At 40.5% G+C, this 17,579-nt stretch overlaps 1 protein-coding gene across 1 annotated transcript in view; it reads left to right on the top strand.

Moving 5' to 3' along the window:
- The window catches only part of BEAN1 (brain expressed associated with NEDD4 1), a 42,050-nt gene that overhangs the window by 15,802 nt on the left and 8,669 nt on the right, over nucleotides 1–17,579 (top strand). Inside the window, 2 exon segments of the mRNA XM_056526102.1 lie at nucleotides 13,842–14,048; nucleotides 14,360–14,486. Coding sequence (XP_056382077.1) covers nucleotides 13,842–14,048; nucleotides 14,360–14,486 — 334 coding nt within the window.

The following is a 17,579-nucleotide window of genomic DNA, read 5'->3' as shown; positions in this document are numbered from 1 at the left end:
CTTTAGGAGGTCTGAATGGGGGGGAACAGGGGTGACAGAGGGCTGAATGGGGGAGGGGGGAGGGGACAGGGGTGATAGTGTTCTACAGGGTAGATCCATAACTGACCTAGAGATATAGTGAGATCACACCCAGTAATAGTTAATTTCCTCAGCACTGGCCAAATAGTCCATGGACTCCTATATCTGATTATAAATAATTTCGCAGTTAGGATAATCCAAAGCAATTTACCTCCCATAACTGTGGGAGAATTACAAATCTTCTTTACAGTGCTGAAGAGATTGTCTCTCAAAGAAAAAACATTTTTAAACTGAAAAAGAAAAACACTGAACAGCAGCTATAACTAAAGGAAAAGGGGCCAACCACCAAATATAGTACTACACGCCAACCACTAAAATAATTGCCTGGTTGGATGACTAACTGACCAGATGTGCATCTTTGAGCTCTTACTATCCTGTCTGCCATCTTGCAAATATCCATGCCATCTTTTGCCTCCTGCCCACATTGCCTTCTTGTACCCCTTGGGCATCATCTGTCTCCAGTGACTGTGGACACCACTTCTGGACACTACACACTATAGCCTTAAGTGGTGCCCATTTTCTGTCATCATGACTTTCTTCCCTTTAAGGATCCTGTGTCTTTGTGGCCCTGTAAGAAATAATTGGCTGATCATGTAGTATATGAATGAATGAGTCTGTCTGAACCACAGACACTCCTTGGAAAATGCTCACTGCTCTGGAACATAGGGTAAGTCCTGAGCAGGTGACTCCCTTCTATGATGTCCTAATGCCTTAACTGACTCTATAGAAAAGGGATTGTGTGCCTGAAACAACCCTATTAATGGAATCCTAGACTGGGTTATTTGTATTATTGACACGTGTCTTCCTTCAATGTAATACTTCTATCCTTTATAATCACTCTCTAATAATGTCAGGGGAATGAGAAGGATTGAGCGAGAAAAATCTGTAACAAGAAATATGCATATAACTATGAAAAGACCAACACACAAAAGACACAATAAATTCCTCTCAGTGGTAAGAAGCAAAGGCCCCTCCTTCATCTTCTCGCAGCATCGAATTCATGCTAAAACTTGTTTTGGAGCTTAATGTGATCATTCCCAGGGTGTAGAAGACAGCAAAAGCCAGCAGATGCCAACTTATCCCTCCGAGTATTTATAGAAAGAAAAGCTATTTTTTCACGTAATTAGTAGGGTAATTTTATAATGGAATTAATTAATGGCAGCACTTAGCAGCTGGCATGAAAAAATTACAAGTGTAAGGATTTGCATTATCCATGACTTGTAATGTCCAAATGGGCTTATAAAATGAGAATAAATTGCTGTACAAGAAAAATAATTGCAGAGACATCCCTGTCAAAGAGAGGAGTCACACCGAATCTAAAGTAAAAAGACTCAACTCTAACTTTGATGACATCATGTACGTCTGTACTCATTTAGAGGACGTAATCAAAAATGGTCCCCAAGCTCCATTGATGCCTCTTGCACTCCAAAATTCTATATATTGCATGTGCAGTTTTTTATATTTGTTACAAACATTCATGGGGTGCCTACATAGTTCCAAAGAGAGCTGAGATATGAGGAGCTGTTTGACAGGGTCTTCACACTGGAAAATCGATCAGATTTCAAACAAAATAACAAAAGTCTGATGTAAATGGGGAGATCACGAACGTCTCCCACTGGTAGCTGTTGGAGAAAAAAGGATCAGGTATAGTGGATTTCAACATGTAAAACTCTTTTTACTGTAGAGAGATAAGCTTATGCTGTCTAAACATGTTTTTCCCGCTCCCGGAATGAATACATGTCACGGATCGGCAGGCTGGAGGTGGATCCTCTGTGTCAGAGAGGGTTTGGCGAGGACCGTGTCGGTGGACCGGTTCTAAGTAGCTACTGGTTTTCACCAGAGCCCGCCGCAAAGCGGGATGGTCTTGCAGCGGCGGTAGCAACCAGGTCGTATCCACCGGCAACGGCACAACCTCTCTGACTGCTGAGATAGGCATGGTACAAGGGATAAGGCAAGAGCAAGGTCGGACGTAGCAGAAGGTCAGGGCAGGCAGCAAGGATCGTAGTCAGGGGCAACGGCAGGAGGTCAGGAACACGGGCTAGGAACACACAAGGGAACGCTTTCACTAGGCACAAGGGCAACAAGATCCGGCAAGGGAGTGCAGGGGAAGTGAGGTATAAGTAGGGAGTGCACAGGTGGAAACTAATCAAGCTAATTGGGAAGATTGGGCCAGGCACCATCATTGGTGCACTGGCCCTTTAAATCTAGAGAGCTGGCGCGCGCGCGCCCTAGAGAGCGGAGCCGCGCGCGCCAGAGCATGACAGCCGGGGACCGGGACAGGTAAGTGACCTGGGATGCGATTCGCGAGCGGGCGCGTCCCGCTGTGCGAATCGCATCCCCAACGGCCATGACAGTGCAGCGCTCCCGGTCAGCGGGACTGACCGGGGCGCTGCAGGGAGAGAGACGCCGTGAGCGCTCCGGGGAGGAGCGGGGACCCGGAGCGCTCGGCGTAACAATACATATGTACTTCTAGCCTTTTCTAGCCTGTACATATGTTCAAGTACCATAGTGGCAGTCCATATGAGAGAGGGGGCTCAGCTCAGGTTCCCTGCATCCCGTTATTTTATTGGGATTCTCGCTCCATGGGTCCTGCAAGTTGGTTAGTTAGGAGTTGATTCAAAGATCATGGAAAGAAGATGGCAGCAAAGAATCACCAGGTCCTTTCAGGTAGTCAGGAGTACGGTAGTGTTAACCTGTATCAGAAGTATCATTTTAATCTATAAATGGTCACTGTTACTGTTGTAGAGACATGTCAAAAGTTATCACCATCAGGGTCTGGGAGTTAAGATCCAGACCGATCTGTAGAACGGGCAGTGGGAAGTGTAGTTAAGCGCTCTCTCCCAGCTCTGTGCCATGTTACCAAGATGGACTCTCAGTGAAAGTCTATGGGACCTGTGATGGACTGACTCCGCCAAAAGTGACTTCTCCTTCCGAATGACAAGCCCCAGCATATCACAGGCAATATTCCTTGTACCCAAAGAACCAGGCAACACCAGTCTTCAGGTATAAAATCAAAACTCTTTATTGTGGAACAAGTGTCTTCTTTTATAGGAAGGACATCACAGGGGGAAGGGTCAGTAAAGACAATACAGGTGACAGCGAGTCTGGGAGATAATCCAATAAAAATAGCTCTCCCTATACAGTGCCTTGAGTGCAAAAGGTGAAGGTGTGCTGAAGTCGGACTGTGTGCAAAAAGGAGAAGCATGTGTAGAATTAGTGCAAAATGTGGACCGTGTGCAAAAGGTGTATTGTGTAAAGGAGGTGGACCGTGTGCAGAAAGTGTATGAAAACAGTAAATAAAAGTATTTTAACTCTGAGCTTTATGTCACTGGACAACATCAACTGAGGGGTACAAATAGTGACGTCCCAAAGTCCATCCAAGTAGGTAGGGTGACTCTAGGATCCATCACAGGACCATATCAGTGGCACACATAAACAGCTGAGAGAGAATCACTTAGCGGCATACTTCTCCCCCAGATTCTGACTGATCAAAACTTTTGACATGTATCTAGATAAAAGTTGTCAACGATCCTGGAAAGTGGTGGGGCCAACCCATGGGTAAAAAATGAAAGTGTATATAAAACAATAAAACACCCACAAAAGTCACTGCAATGCAAGTTTATTGAAAAGTCCTAGACAACCCCTTTTTACAAAAAAAAAATATATATTCATTATAAGACATTATCTAGACCATGTTATTGCACCAGCAGCTTTATCACAATTGCCTCCACTCAGAAAAAGTCTTTATAAGCCATTTATACGATTGAATCCTAAGACTTATAGTTGAGCTTCATCTTTTGTGCTCATCCCCAGTGCTCTAAAGCTTAACCAGCGTTATCTTTTGGAATGAATCATTTCAGACAAAGAGGGGGAAAGGGTTATCACAAGGCTGAAAGGTACAATTAAAAATACCCACCTCTAGTCAAAAATGAACTCTCAAGGTTCCTTCTAATCTCACTGCACCTGTCACTCAAACATTTGATGGACACATTTTTAAATCAGAATACACAATCTTTCAATGTAGCCTGAAGATACTATTCTGTATGGAAAAAAAAAAACTGAAAAAAGAAAAGAACCCGAGTAGGTAGAGACTGAAAAAGGGATAATTGAAAATGTGTTGACAATAAAGAATAACATATATATATATATATATATATATATATATATATATATATCCAAGAAGAGGCTGCAGCACTCAAGGTTATGAGTGTAAAAAAGGTGTTTATTCCATATCAATACAAAAAGTGCAACGTTTCTGCTGCCAATGCAGCCTTTTTCAAGCAACAAACAGTGATCACATGGGTGCTATATATATGTAAATGCACAAACAAATCAATAAAGAAACTAATCAAAAAATTAAGAGGTATATACCATGTAAAGTGCAATAAGATATAGGGTAAAAGCTACCACTATAATGATAAAGTGCATAGTGGACCATGTATGTTAAAAACACAATAAAACTTTACAAAGGTAACATTTTACAGACAAAAATGTCATAATACAGTAATTGCATCATTAAGTTCAAACATGTGTTACATAAATAATGACAATACGGGAGGCGGGATGGTTCAGTTGCACTCACCCTATATGTTATATTCGGATCATGCATCCAGTGTAACCAGCGATGCAGCATGGGCGTCTGCGCGCGCGGCCACGTGACACGCCAAGTCACATGATCATCCTCCACCGCGTCACGTGTCCGCGTGCACTTCCGGTCATGCGCACCGACATGTAAACAATGAACGGCTACATTGGAACAAATGCGCGTGTGCGCATGTCCAACAATGTGACTCTAGGTGCGGTTCGCAACGGCCGCAAAAAAGGTCAGAATAGAGTCTGAGAAGTAACAAGTATAAGAAAAATTGGAATAAGATAAATACAACAGAAAAAATGTGTGGAGTAATAGGGTAAAGTATAAGTGAAATAGAGAAAAATAAAGAAGTATAAATAAAATAAAATAAAAATAAAGAATAACTAGATGAATAAATAATACAAGTAGAATAAGGAAAATTAAATAAATATAAAGGTAGAATAAAAGAAAATAAAGCTAAATAAATATAGAAAAAAATAAAAATTAATAAAAATTGATAGAAAAATATATATAAAAAATATATATAAAAAAATATATAAAAAAATAATAATAAATAAAATAAAAATAATAATATAAAAATAAAATAAAATAAATAGAAATGGACAAAGATGCACATTGCTGTCTGTAAACCAGGCATGTATATCAATCACTCAGGGCCAAATTTTTTTATATATATAGTAGTACCTCTGTGCCTATTATAGGGCCACCCAGGAAGGTGGTGTATCCTCACCCAGGTGAGCCCTACCACAGGAGACGTGAAGGCGTAATTAAACGTCATCTCGCCAACTATGGAAGGCCAAATCATGAGGTTGGGTCACCCCCTTTAGTGGCCACTGCATCCATAAAGACATCCGTACTTTGTCAGACTAGTGCTCAATGTGTCCAAAAGAAAATGAATAAAATAAAATAAAATAAAGTAAAATAAAATAAAATGAAATAAAATGAAAAAGAATAAATGAAAAAAATGAAAAAAATGAAAAAATTTTTTTGAAAAAATGAAAAAAATTGAAAAAATGAAAAAAATATGAAAAAAATAAGAATAAAGAATAAAAGATAATAATAAAAATAATAGAGGTAATGAAAAAAGGGGATAAGTAAAACAAAATGAGTCAGAGAGGAAGAATAAAATGAAAAGATCATTTATTGAAAGAAAGAGTCACCATAATAATAGCATAGTAGAGTTAAATATAGGTCACACTGAGCTAAATAATAATGTGTCAAGATAACAAAATTTATAGGGTGGCTGCAAGATTCTCCTCTCGCCAACCTGAAAAACATAACAAAAAAATATAAGATCAATACAAAGTATTGTAATGTTTGGTAAGTGATCACATTTCTTATACGTTCGTGATGCTTAGGTCCTCAGTGAAGTGGGGTTTATGCACTATATATTTGGGGTGTTAAAGTAAAATCCACATTGAGGCCCTTTGGGCGAAGTGACTGTAGTTCAAAGATCCATTTCAGTTCTAATTTTTTCAATTTGCTGATCCGATCGCCTCCCCTCTTTTGTTGGGGTACGTGGTCGATCAGAGTGAAATGCAAATCCCGTTCGGTATGACCATGTTCAGTGCAATGTTTTGCCACTGGCAGGTCTAGCCGTTTTTTCCTAACCGTATACCGGTGGTGATTAAACCGAGTTTTAAAATCCCATGTGGTCTCACCTACATAGATGAGACCACATGGGCAAACCAAGACATACACAACAAATGTGGAAGTACAGGTCAAGTAGTACTTGAGGTCATACACCTTGCCGCTAGTAGGGTGCGTAAACTGTGGACCCTTGACCATCTGGGAACAGTTAACGCACCGGCAGCAAGGGTATGAACCCTTGTTTTGTACTGTAAGGTAATGCTGAGTAGAGGTCTGGCGAGACACATCAGCTTTGATCAATCTATCCTTGATGTTGCGAGGTCGCCGATAAGACATAAGGGGCGGACTCGCAAACTCAGGGATTTGCGGAAAAGATTCACCCAGTAATCTCCAATGTTTGTTGACCACTCTGGAAATTAATCCCGAGTGATCACCAAATGTGGATACAAAAGGGACACGGGGCACAGAAGACTTAGTTCTAGATTCATGAATCAGTTTTGTTCTGTCCATCTGCATGACATGCTGTTTGCTCTCCTCCAAAAGTTTGGAGGGGTAGCCACGTTGAGAAAAATTTCTAATCATTTTGTCCAGGGCTGGTTCCAATTCATCCTCTCTCTCGATGATCCGTCTTGCCCTCATCATTTGACTTGTGGGCAAAGATCGGACCATCGGGCGAGGATGGTTACTTCTATAATACTTCTATAATATAGCATGTCATGCAGATGGACAGAACAAAACTGATTCATGAATCTAGAACTAAGTCTTCTGTGCCCCGTGTCCCTTTTGTATCCACATTTGGTGATCACTCGGGATTAATTTCCAGAGTGGTCAACAAACATTGGAGATTACTGGGTGAATCTTTTCCGCAAATCCCTGAGTTTGCGAGTCCGCCCCTTATGTCTTATCGGCGACCTCGCAACCTCAAGGATAGATTGATCAAAGCTGATGTGTCTCGCCAGACCTCTACTCAGCGTTACCTTACAGTACAAAACAAGGGTTCATACCCTTGCTGCCGGTGCGTTAACTGTTCCCAGATGGTCAAGGGTCCACAGTTTACGCACCCTACTAGCGGCAAGGTGTATGACCTCAAGTACTACTTGACCTGTACTTCCACATTTGTTGTGTATGTCTTGGTTTGCCCATGTGGTCTCATCTATGTAGGTGAGACCACATGGGATTTTAAAACTCGGTTTAATCACCACCGGTATACGGTTAGGAAAAAACGGCTAGACCTGCCAGTGGCAAAACATTGCACTGAACATGGTCATACCGAACGGGATTTGCATTTCACTCTGATCGACCACGTACCCCAACAAAAGAGGGGAGGTGATCGGATCAGCAAATTGAAAAAATTAGAACTGAAATGGATCTTTGAACTACAGTCACTTCGCCCAAAGGGCCTCAATGTGGATTTTACTTTAACACCTCAAATATATAGTGCATAAACCCCACTTCACTGAGGACCTAAGCATCACGAACGTATAAGAAATGTGATCACTTACCAAACATTACAATACTTTGTATTGATCTTATATTTTTTTGTTATGTTTTTCAGGTTGGCGAGAGGAGAATGTTGCAGCCACCCTATAAATTTTGTTATCTTGACACATTATTATTTAGCTCAGTGTGACCTATATTTAACTCTACTATGCTATTATTATGGTGACTCTTTCTTTCAATAAATGATCTTTTCATTTTATTCTTCCTCTCTGACTCATTTTGTTTTACTTATCCCCTTTTTTCATTACCTCTATTATTTTTATTATTATCTTTTATTCTTTATTCTTATTTTTTTCATATTTTTTTCATTTTTTCCATTTTTTTCATTTTTTCAAAAAAATGTTTTCATTTTTTTCATTTTTTTCATTTTTTTCATTTATTCTTTTTCATTTTATTTCATTTTATTTTATTTTACTTTATTTTATTTTATTTTATTCATTTTCTTTTGGACACATTGAGCACTAGTCTGACAAAGTACAGATGTCTTTATGGATGCAGTGGCCACTAAAGGGGGTGACCCAACCTCATGATTTGGCCTTCCATAGTTGGCGAGATGACGTTTAATTACGCCTTCACGTCTCCTGTGGTAGGGCTCACCTGGGTGAGGATACACCACCTTCCTGGGTGGCCCTATAATAGGCACAGAGGTACTACTATATATATAAAATTTTTTGGCCCTGAGTGATTGATATACATGCCTGGTTTACAGACAGCAATGTGCATCTTTGTCCATTTCTATTTATTTTATTTTATTTTATTTTTATATTATTATTTTTATTTTATTTATTATTATTTTTTTATATATTTTTTTATATATATTTTTTATATATATTTTTCTATCAATTTTTATTAATTTTTATTTTTTTCTATATTTATTTAGCTTTATTTTCTTTTATTCTACCTTTATATTTATTTAATTTTCCTTATTCTACTTGTATTATTTATTCATCTAGTTATTCTTTATTTTTATTTTATTTTATTTATACTTCTTTATTTTTCTCTATTTCACTTATACTTTACCCTATTACTCCACACATTTTTTCTGTTGTATTTATCTTATTCCAATTTATCTTATACTTGTTACTTCTCAGACTCTATTGTGACCTTTTTTGCGGCCGTTGCGAACCGCACCTAGAGTCACATTGTTGGACATGCGCACACGCGCATTTGTTCCAATGTAGCCGTTCATTGTTTACATGTCGGTGCGCATGACCGGAAGTGCACGCGGACACGTGACGCGGTGGAGGATGATCATGTGACTTGGCGTGTCACGTGGCCGCGCGCGCGGACGCCCATGCTGCATCGCTGGTTACACTGGATGCATGATCCGAATATAACATATAGGGTGAGTGCAACTGAACCATCCTGCCTCCCGTATTGTCATTAATTATGTAACACATGTTTGAACTTAATGATGCAATTACTGTATTATGACATTTTTGTCTGTAAAATGTGGCCTTTGTAAAGTTTTATTGTGTTTTTAACATACATGGTCCATTATGCACTTTATCATTATAGTGGTAGCTTTTACCCTATATCTTATTGCACTTTACATGGTATATACCTCTTAATTTTTTGATTAGTTTCTTTATTGATTTGTTTGTGCATTTACATATATATAGCACCCATGTGATCACTGTTTGTTGCTTGAAAAAGGCTGCATTGGCAGCAGAAACGTTGCACTTTTTGTATTGATATGGAATAAACACCTTTTTTACACTCATAACCTTGAGTGCTGCAGCCTCTTCTTGGATGTGTAACCTACCTTGACCTAGGACCTTTTCATCGCTGCCTGCACCATCTACTATCCACTCGGGCGCTGCTCTACATTTTGTTTGCTATATATATATATATATATATATATATATATATAATATAACACTAGCATCCACTTAGGTTCATGTATCAGTAGAAATGACAAGATCAGTTGGGGTCTGACTGCTGAATTATGAGCAGCAAGTGCCTGTTTCCCCTCAATGATTTCCAAGAACATGCAGCACATATGGTTGTGGCTGTACCTAGTATAGCAGCTCCATACTATTCCATTAAACGTGCAGCACTGTTGCTGGTGAATAATAAAGGGGACATATTGCTTGCTGGAGTGCCATGGTCCCCAAAAAAATTATCCCTTATCCATAAGATAGGGGATATGGGTGATGGTCCAATCGCTGGGACCCTTACCCATCACAAGAAATGAGTTGAAATGAACTGAGTGCAATACCCATGCATAGCCAGTGCTCCATTCATTGACTATGGGGTTTCCGGATATTGCCAAGCACAGATCAGAATTAAGATCACATAATCTAACTGTTTCATTGTTGATCAGTCAAGGTTAGAATCACCCTACTAATCCTGAATGGTTAAGTCCGATTTTTAAACTAGGCACACTAGTACACATAAGGTGCGATCATACCACCATTTCGGTGAACTTGCCTGTGTATTTGAATCAGTGAACTTGCCTGTGTATTCTTGTTTATGACTTCTCCCATGAGTGGGTTTAGGAGGTCAATACATCATTACTTCACTATGCATGGCCGGATGTTGTAGGAAGACACTATGTAAATAGGTAATTTATTGTTCAATGTGTATTTGTTTTCTTAATTGTGATTGGTGCATCTGTATATAAATAGACTTTGCAAGCACCAGTAGCCACACCTCTGGAAGAAGCATTAGCAGAACATGTGTTGGGGCAGCAGACTCTGGTGTGGTGAGCCACATCGTGTGACGTGAGGTATATGGGGCAGTTGGTGTTGCCCAGGGGTAGATGGTATTTACCCCTTCGTGTTCATGATGTGTTTAATTTTTTACACTAACATGCTGGTGTTGCCCCATACTTTTAATTTTCAGAAGTGCTAAAAGGATAAAAAGACCCCCAAAATGTGTAATTTCTTCTGAGTACGGAACTACCACATATGTGGGTTTAAAGTGATCTGCGGCCGCACAACATGGCTCAGAAATGAGAGTGCACCATATACATTTGAGGTCTAAACTGGTGATTTGCACAAGGGGTGGCTGATTTTACAGCAGTTCTGACATAAACGCAAAACAATAAATACCCACGTGTGACTACACCACTCATGAAATGTAACAAGGGGTATAGTGAGCCTTAACACCCCACAGGTGTTTGGCAAAGTTTCGTTAAAGTTGGATGTGAAAATGAAAAAATAAATTTCACTAAAATGCTGGTGTTACCCTACATTTTTCATTTTCACAAGGGAGAATAGGAGAAAAAAAAACAACATTTGTAGCCCCATTTCTTCTGAGTAAGAAAATACCCCATATGTGGATGTAAAGTGCTCTGCGGGCGAACTACAATGCTCAGAAGAGGAACGCCATTGGGCTTTTGGAGAGAGAATGTGTCTGCAATTGAAGGCAATGTGTGTTTACAAAGCCCCCATAGTGCCAGAACAGTGGACCCCCCCCCCCCCACACACACACACACACACACACACATGTGACCCCATTTTGGAAACTACATCCCTCACAGAATTTATTAAGGGGTGCAGTGAGCATTTACACCCCACAGGTGTCTGACAGATTTATGGAACAGTGGTCTGTGAAAATGAAAAATGTACTTTTTCATTTGCACAGCCCATTGTTCCAAAGATCTGTCAAAAGCCAGTGGGGTTACAAATGGGAAATGGGGTTATACATTTTGGGAGGCTTCTTTTCCTATTACCCCTTGTGAAAATGAAAGATTTTAGCATTTTAGTGAAAAAAATATAATTTTTCATTTTCACGTCCAACTTTAGCGGAAATTTGTCAAACACCTGTGGGGCGTAAAGGCTCACTGCACCCCTTGTTACATTCCTTGGGGGGTGTAGTTTCCAGAATAGTATGCCATGGTTTTTTTTTTTTTTTGTGTGCTGTTCTGGCACCATAGGGGCTTCCTAAATGTGACATGCCCCCCAAAAACCATTTCAGAAAAACTCACTCTCCAAAACCCTATTGTCGCTCCTTCCCTTCTGAGCCCTCTACTGCATCCTCCGAACACTTGACATACACATATGAGGTATTTCCTTACTCGAGAGAAATTGGGTATACAAATGTTGGGGGGCTTTTTCTCCTTTTACCCCATGTAAATTTTCAAAAACTGGGTCTACAAGAACATGCGAGTGTAAAAATGAAGATTTTGAATTTTCTCCGTCACTTTGCTGCTATTCCTAAAGGGTGCATTGAGGGGTGCATTTTTTTTTTAATAATGGGTCATTTATTGGGTATTTCTAATATGAAGGCCCTTCAAATCCACTTCAAAACTGAACTGGTCCCTGAAAAATTCTGATTTTGGAAATGTTGTCCTTATACACACATGGACAGAATTGTTGGTATTTTTCCGTTAAATGGGTACTCCGTGGAAATTTTTTTTTTTTTTTTTTTTAAATCAACTGGTTCTAAAAAGTTGAACAGAATTGTAAATTACTTCTATTTAAAAAAAAAAATAATCCTTCCAGTACTTATCATCTGCTGTATACTACAGAGGAAGTTCTTTTCTTTTTGAATTTCTTTTCTGTCTGACCACAGTGCTCTCTGTTGACACCTCTCTCTATGTCAGGAACTGTCCAGAGCAGGATAGGTTTTCTATGGGGATTTTCTCTTGGCTCTGGACAGTTCCTGATATGGACAGAGGTGTCAGCAGAGAGCACTGTGGTCAGACAGAAAAGAAATTCAAAAATAAAAGAACTTCCTCTGTAGTATACAGCAGCTGATAAGTACTGGAAGGATTAAGATTTTTTTTTATAGAAGTAATTAACAAATCTGGGTGACATGCTGGATCCATTATCAATTTAAATAAAAATACCTCCTGTGAAAAGGGGGAGGGGTGCACAGCTACAGAGGGTGCCATTCCCCCTAAGTTGCACCAAAAAAAAAAAAAAAAGAAAAATAGCCAGCACAACTACCTAATACACGGGTGCACGCTGCTGTGGCAAATACAGAATATACAAAAAAAGAAGGTTGCAGCAGCACTCTTGGTCAAAAAATGGAGGCTCTTAGGCTATTAGGTAGTTGTGCTGGCTATTTTTCTTTTTGTTTTTTTGTGCAATTTAGGGGGAATGGCACCCTCTGTAGCTGTGCACCCCTCCCCCTTTTCTCAGGAGGTATTTTAATTTAAATTGATAATGGATCCAGCATGTCACCCAGTCAGAGGCTATATGCCCAGCAGAGGTGAGTGTTATGAGTGTTAGGCTCAGAATGTGTGTTAGGGTCCCATCCGAAATGAGGACACCTCCGCGTGGTGGATTGGGGGACACGTTTTGCTCAAAAAATGCACTTAGAGCCTCAATTTTTTGACCAAGAGTGCTGCTGCAACCTTCTTTTTTGTATACTCTGTATTTGCCACAGCAGCATGCACCCGTGTATTAGGTAGTTGTGCTGGCTATTTTTCGTTTGTTTTTTTTGTGCAACTTAGGGGGAATGGCACCCTCTGTAGCTGTGCACCCCTCCCCCTTTTCACAGGAGGTATTTTAATTTAAATTGATAATGGATCCAGCATGTCACCCAGTCAGAGGCTATATGTCCAGCAGAGGTGAGTGTTATGAGTGTTAGGCTTAGAATGTGTGTTAGGGTCCCATCCGAAATGAGGACACCTCCGTGCGGTGGATGGGGGGACACGTTTTGATCAAAAAGTGCGCTAAGAGCCTCCATTTTTTGACCAAGAGTGCTGCTGCAACCTTCTTTTTTTGTATAATTTACAAATCTGTTTAACTTTCAGGCACCCTACCTAAGGATAGGGGATAAGTGTCAGATCGTGGGGGTCTGACCACTGGGATCCATCAATCTCCCGCACTGCGCCCCTACTCTCTGCATGAAAAGAGCAGGGCGACCACAGCATGAAGTTGAGGCCGACATGCCCTCCATATTCATATACTAAGCCAGTGTATACAATTGGGTGTTCCATTCTTCTGTGTGTGAATAGGCTTTAAATAAAGCAAAAGATTTCTCAAACTGCATGTACTGACAGAGAAACCATTGTAATATACGGTATACTAGGTGAGCTGTCCTACATTTCTGACATCACACAGGTTAGTCAAGAGGGATCTGTTAACTCAAAATTATCTTCAACCACCTTCATGTATCCCTACAGAAATTCACGTAAACCAGAGTAACCCTCTTCTGGAATATTTTGGTTACATCCGAAGCAGCCATGACCCCACACTTTTGGTGTCTCCATTGGTTCTGGCTGGAATTGTTATTGGACTGGTTCTATTTCTCTCCTGCATTACTATCATCATTGGAAGCCTAAGAAAAGATGGAGGTGAAAGAGACTGGCACCTTGAGAATCTGAGCTATGGTAAGCTACGGTAAACCATATAGAAAGTATGTTTCATGTAAATTGAGCATGTTGTTTACTTAGCCTGTTGGCATATATAATGTTTACCCGAAGTCTCACATATCTGTAAGATAATGGAAATGTCTGTTTACTAGAAATCAATGACATCACATGATCACCAATGTCTATGAACATTTAGAGCCTGGAATGTTAAGTAATTAGGTATTGGCTGACATTGCACCTAAGCCATGCCATCTACTGTGCAGGTTTAGTGTCTCGCACTGGGCAAAATGGACAACCATATTTACCACTTCTTATGCCATGTTTTGCAGATGGGATCTCCTATGCAACATCTTCATTCGGAGACTTGAGATCTGTCTGTACAGAGGACATTTCTCCAGCCATAGAATTTGACTCATACCTAGAACTTAGCGCTTCTTATCCAGATTATCCGCCGTGGTAAGGAAAGAAAGTCTCATTAAATAAACCATTAGGTATTGTTTGCCAAGCTTATTATAGAGAATCACATATGAGCCAATGTTATTATCCAGGGCAACATCTGCTGAGAGGCCCAACATGCCCATCAATAAATGGTGTATACATCACCGGTAATGGTGTAATTAATATCTGTCACTATTTATGAAATGTAGAACTTCATATATATGTCAATATGTTATGTGAACATATACAGCTATACAACCTCTGGGATAAAGAGCCATATCAGGTACCACATCTGCCCATACAGCAGATGGATGTTCTCTAGTCACGTCCTTCAGGGAGTGTTACCGTAGCTTCTTGCAGAACTAATTGGAGGCATAAAGCTTGAAAGTTCTCATGTTGTAATTCTACTTGTTCCTTTGACCTACAGTCAGAGGCATAGCTATAGAGGGTGCCAAGAAAGCAGATGCATTTGGCACATGGGCTCTGAGGGGTCCTAAAGATTATTTAGCCACACAGTATTACAAACTGTTTATGGTAGACAAGGGGGCCCTGGTGTAGATCTTTCATAGGGATCCATGAGCTGTGCTTCTGCCTACAGAGAAAGCCCAGTATAACATATGTGCCAGATCTTCCATCTCCACTTTGCTATTTATTTTTCCAGAATGTCTATGGGAAAATGCCAAAGAAATGCTTTTAGGAGGCATCCTTTATGTATAGCAGCTATGTCCTGGATCCCATACATCCTTAGAATAAGACATTAATTGGTACAGGTAGATACCAGGATGCTAATTGTTTTATTGACTTAAACTCTACTCAAATTGCTGCCCATTGCCTTGAACCATTTTTTTTAACGTTTTTTGCTAATTACATTTGGAATAAATAGTGCATTCGATTTTTTTTTATTGTTCAGTGAGGCGGGGAATGGAGAATTTAAGTAAATCACAGTTGACAGGCAGGATAAATGGACATCACACTAATATGTCCTATTAAGAGAATAAATGAAATCCCGGTGTGGCTGGTATTTTAGCTCTCATCTGCTTTATTTAATGTGAAATGGACAGGGAAAGATGAGTTGCTCAGACAGAATTTTCTTGTTGCCCTTCACGGCGAATTTAGTTTCAGTTAGGAGGTCACAGGACTTAATATAGGAGGGATTTTGACGGTTGGGTACAGCAGTCACATTAACCTAATGATAGGGTGAATGGAAAGTTGTAGGTCACAATTACCTTTATAGAAAAATATTATTTACATTATTATTTCTTTTACAGCATCATTAATTACAGGATGCTGTACAAATGGAAAAGAGATTTTAGGACATAACAAAAGACAAAAACAATTACATGAAACATGAATGGGTGACAGACTGGTAGAGGGGAAAGGAGGTCCCCACATGTGAGGGGTTATAGTCTGCAAAATAAGGAGGAAGGAGACAAAGAGTAATCAAAAAAGCTGTAGCGGTGGTACTGTAGTGGCAGCATAGTTATTGTAGGTTGTAGGCTTTTTAGGTTGTTTCTGAATGTTCAAAGGAGGGGGAGAGTCTGATGTGTTTAAGAAGTTCCACAGTATGAGGGAGGGAAAACAGAAATTGTGGGAAGGTTGAAGATTAGGTCAATGATGTATGGGGGCATAGGGCCACCTTGTATAATCTCTGCAATGTAGCCAGGTTGGTGGCCTTCAAGGAAGAAAAGAAACAGGTAAGAAGGATAGATGTCATGTCTGTCTTGACACACAGCCAGTGGATTTGCTTGTGTGTGAACAGTTTTATGTTCCCTGGTCAGGGAATAGTTAAATCATTTGGCTTGCTAGCCAATAGCTCATAGGGTGTGTCTATTTAAAGTAAGTCAAGTCTAGCCTCTGGGCTGGTGGTTGAGATCATTACATATGGACTTCCTGAGATCCTGACATGCTGCTATGGAGCTTTTGGTGAAACATTCTTTATTTGAGCTTTTAATCTACTATGTCTGCAGCATACACCTTGTATGTTTTGGTTTTAGCCATGGTTATGTGGCATGCTCTTAGTAGATTTTCACTGATCTGTGTCCTCTGAACTTAATCTGTTCCTGTTATGTTTCTGGTTTTTGACCGACTGTTTATTAGTATGTGTTTGTAGGCCCCTGCACTTTAGCTCAGGAAGGGACAGGCATCCAGTTGTCGATCCACCGTTTAGGGTGGATGGGCAAGTAGGCAGGGAGAGCGGTTTTAGGGTAAGTTTTGGGCTCACTCTCCCTGTCCCCTGGTCGGTCCCTGACAATAGAACTGTTGGTAAGTTCTCAAGTGCCCTGTAACTAAGAGGCTTCTGTCAGATGTTAGTGCCTTTACAGCTTAAAGGAAAATGGTCACCTGTTCACCCTCATTATAACCCGATACACCGGGTTATAGCGCGGGTGAACAGGAGACCGATGCGGGGTCTCGGACTGCTATGCCTACCTGCAGTCCGGAGCCCCGCTCCTCTGAAGGTCCACCTCTACCAGCGCTGACTTACGCATTGAGGCGGGCCTGCCGGCTGGATTTAAGTATACGTAAGCACTGGTCATATAAGCACTCATGAATGGTCATAAATGGGCACTGTCAGACTGTTGAGACCCCAATTACCTCCTACCAGACTATAACTACCCCTGCCCCCTTATTAATAGTAAGTAATAAAATAAATATCTGACAATGACAACCATAACTTTTGTGTGGTTGAGGATTGGCCACAGCTTTATTTAAAAATAACCATATAAATAACAATTTAAATATAAAACAAAAAGGCACTGATTGGTTTCTTGCCAAACCGAGAGGTGCTGCCACACCGTCCTGTGTGCAGGTCTACCCCGAGTTGACCCCGCTTTCTCTGTCTTCTTGTCGCCAAGCTGTGACTTAGAAAACAAAAACACAAGGGAGAGAGAGCAAAAACTCTGGGTCCTGGGAAGATTGGGGGGTGTCAAATCACTATTAATACCCAGGGGAGGGACACTAAAAGCCCGGGAAGCACCAAGCACCCTGATAGGCGCACTCCCCCCCCCCCCCAGGTGGGGAGGAGATGAAACCAAACAGTCCTGCATTTCTTAACCCCTTATCCTCTCCCCAGTCAGGGGGCAAGTTAGTTATGCACAGCTTGCTTCGCCAGAT

The sequence above is a fragment of the Hyla sarda genome, chromosome 6, assembly GCF_029499605.1.
Source record: "Hyla sarda isolate aHylSar1 chromosome 6, aHylSar1.hap1, whole genome shotgun sequence".
Lineage (NCBI taxonomy): Eukaryota > Metazoa > Chordata > Amphibia > Anura > Hylidae > Hyla > Hyla sarda.
Note: the sequence above shows the minus strand (reverse complement) of the source record. Positions and strands in the feature narration are given on the sequence as shown.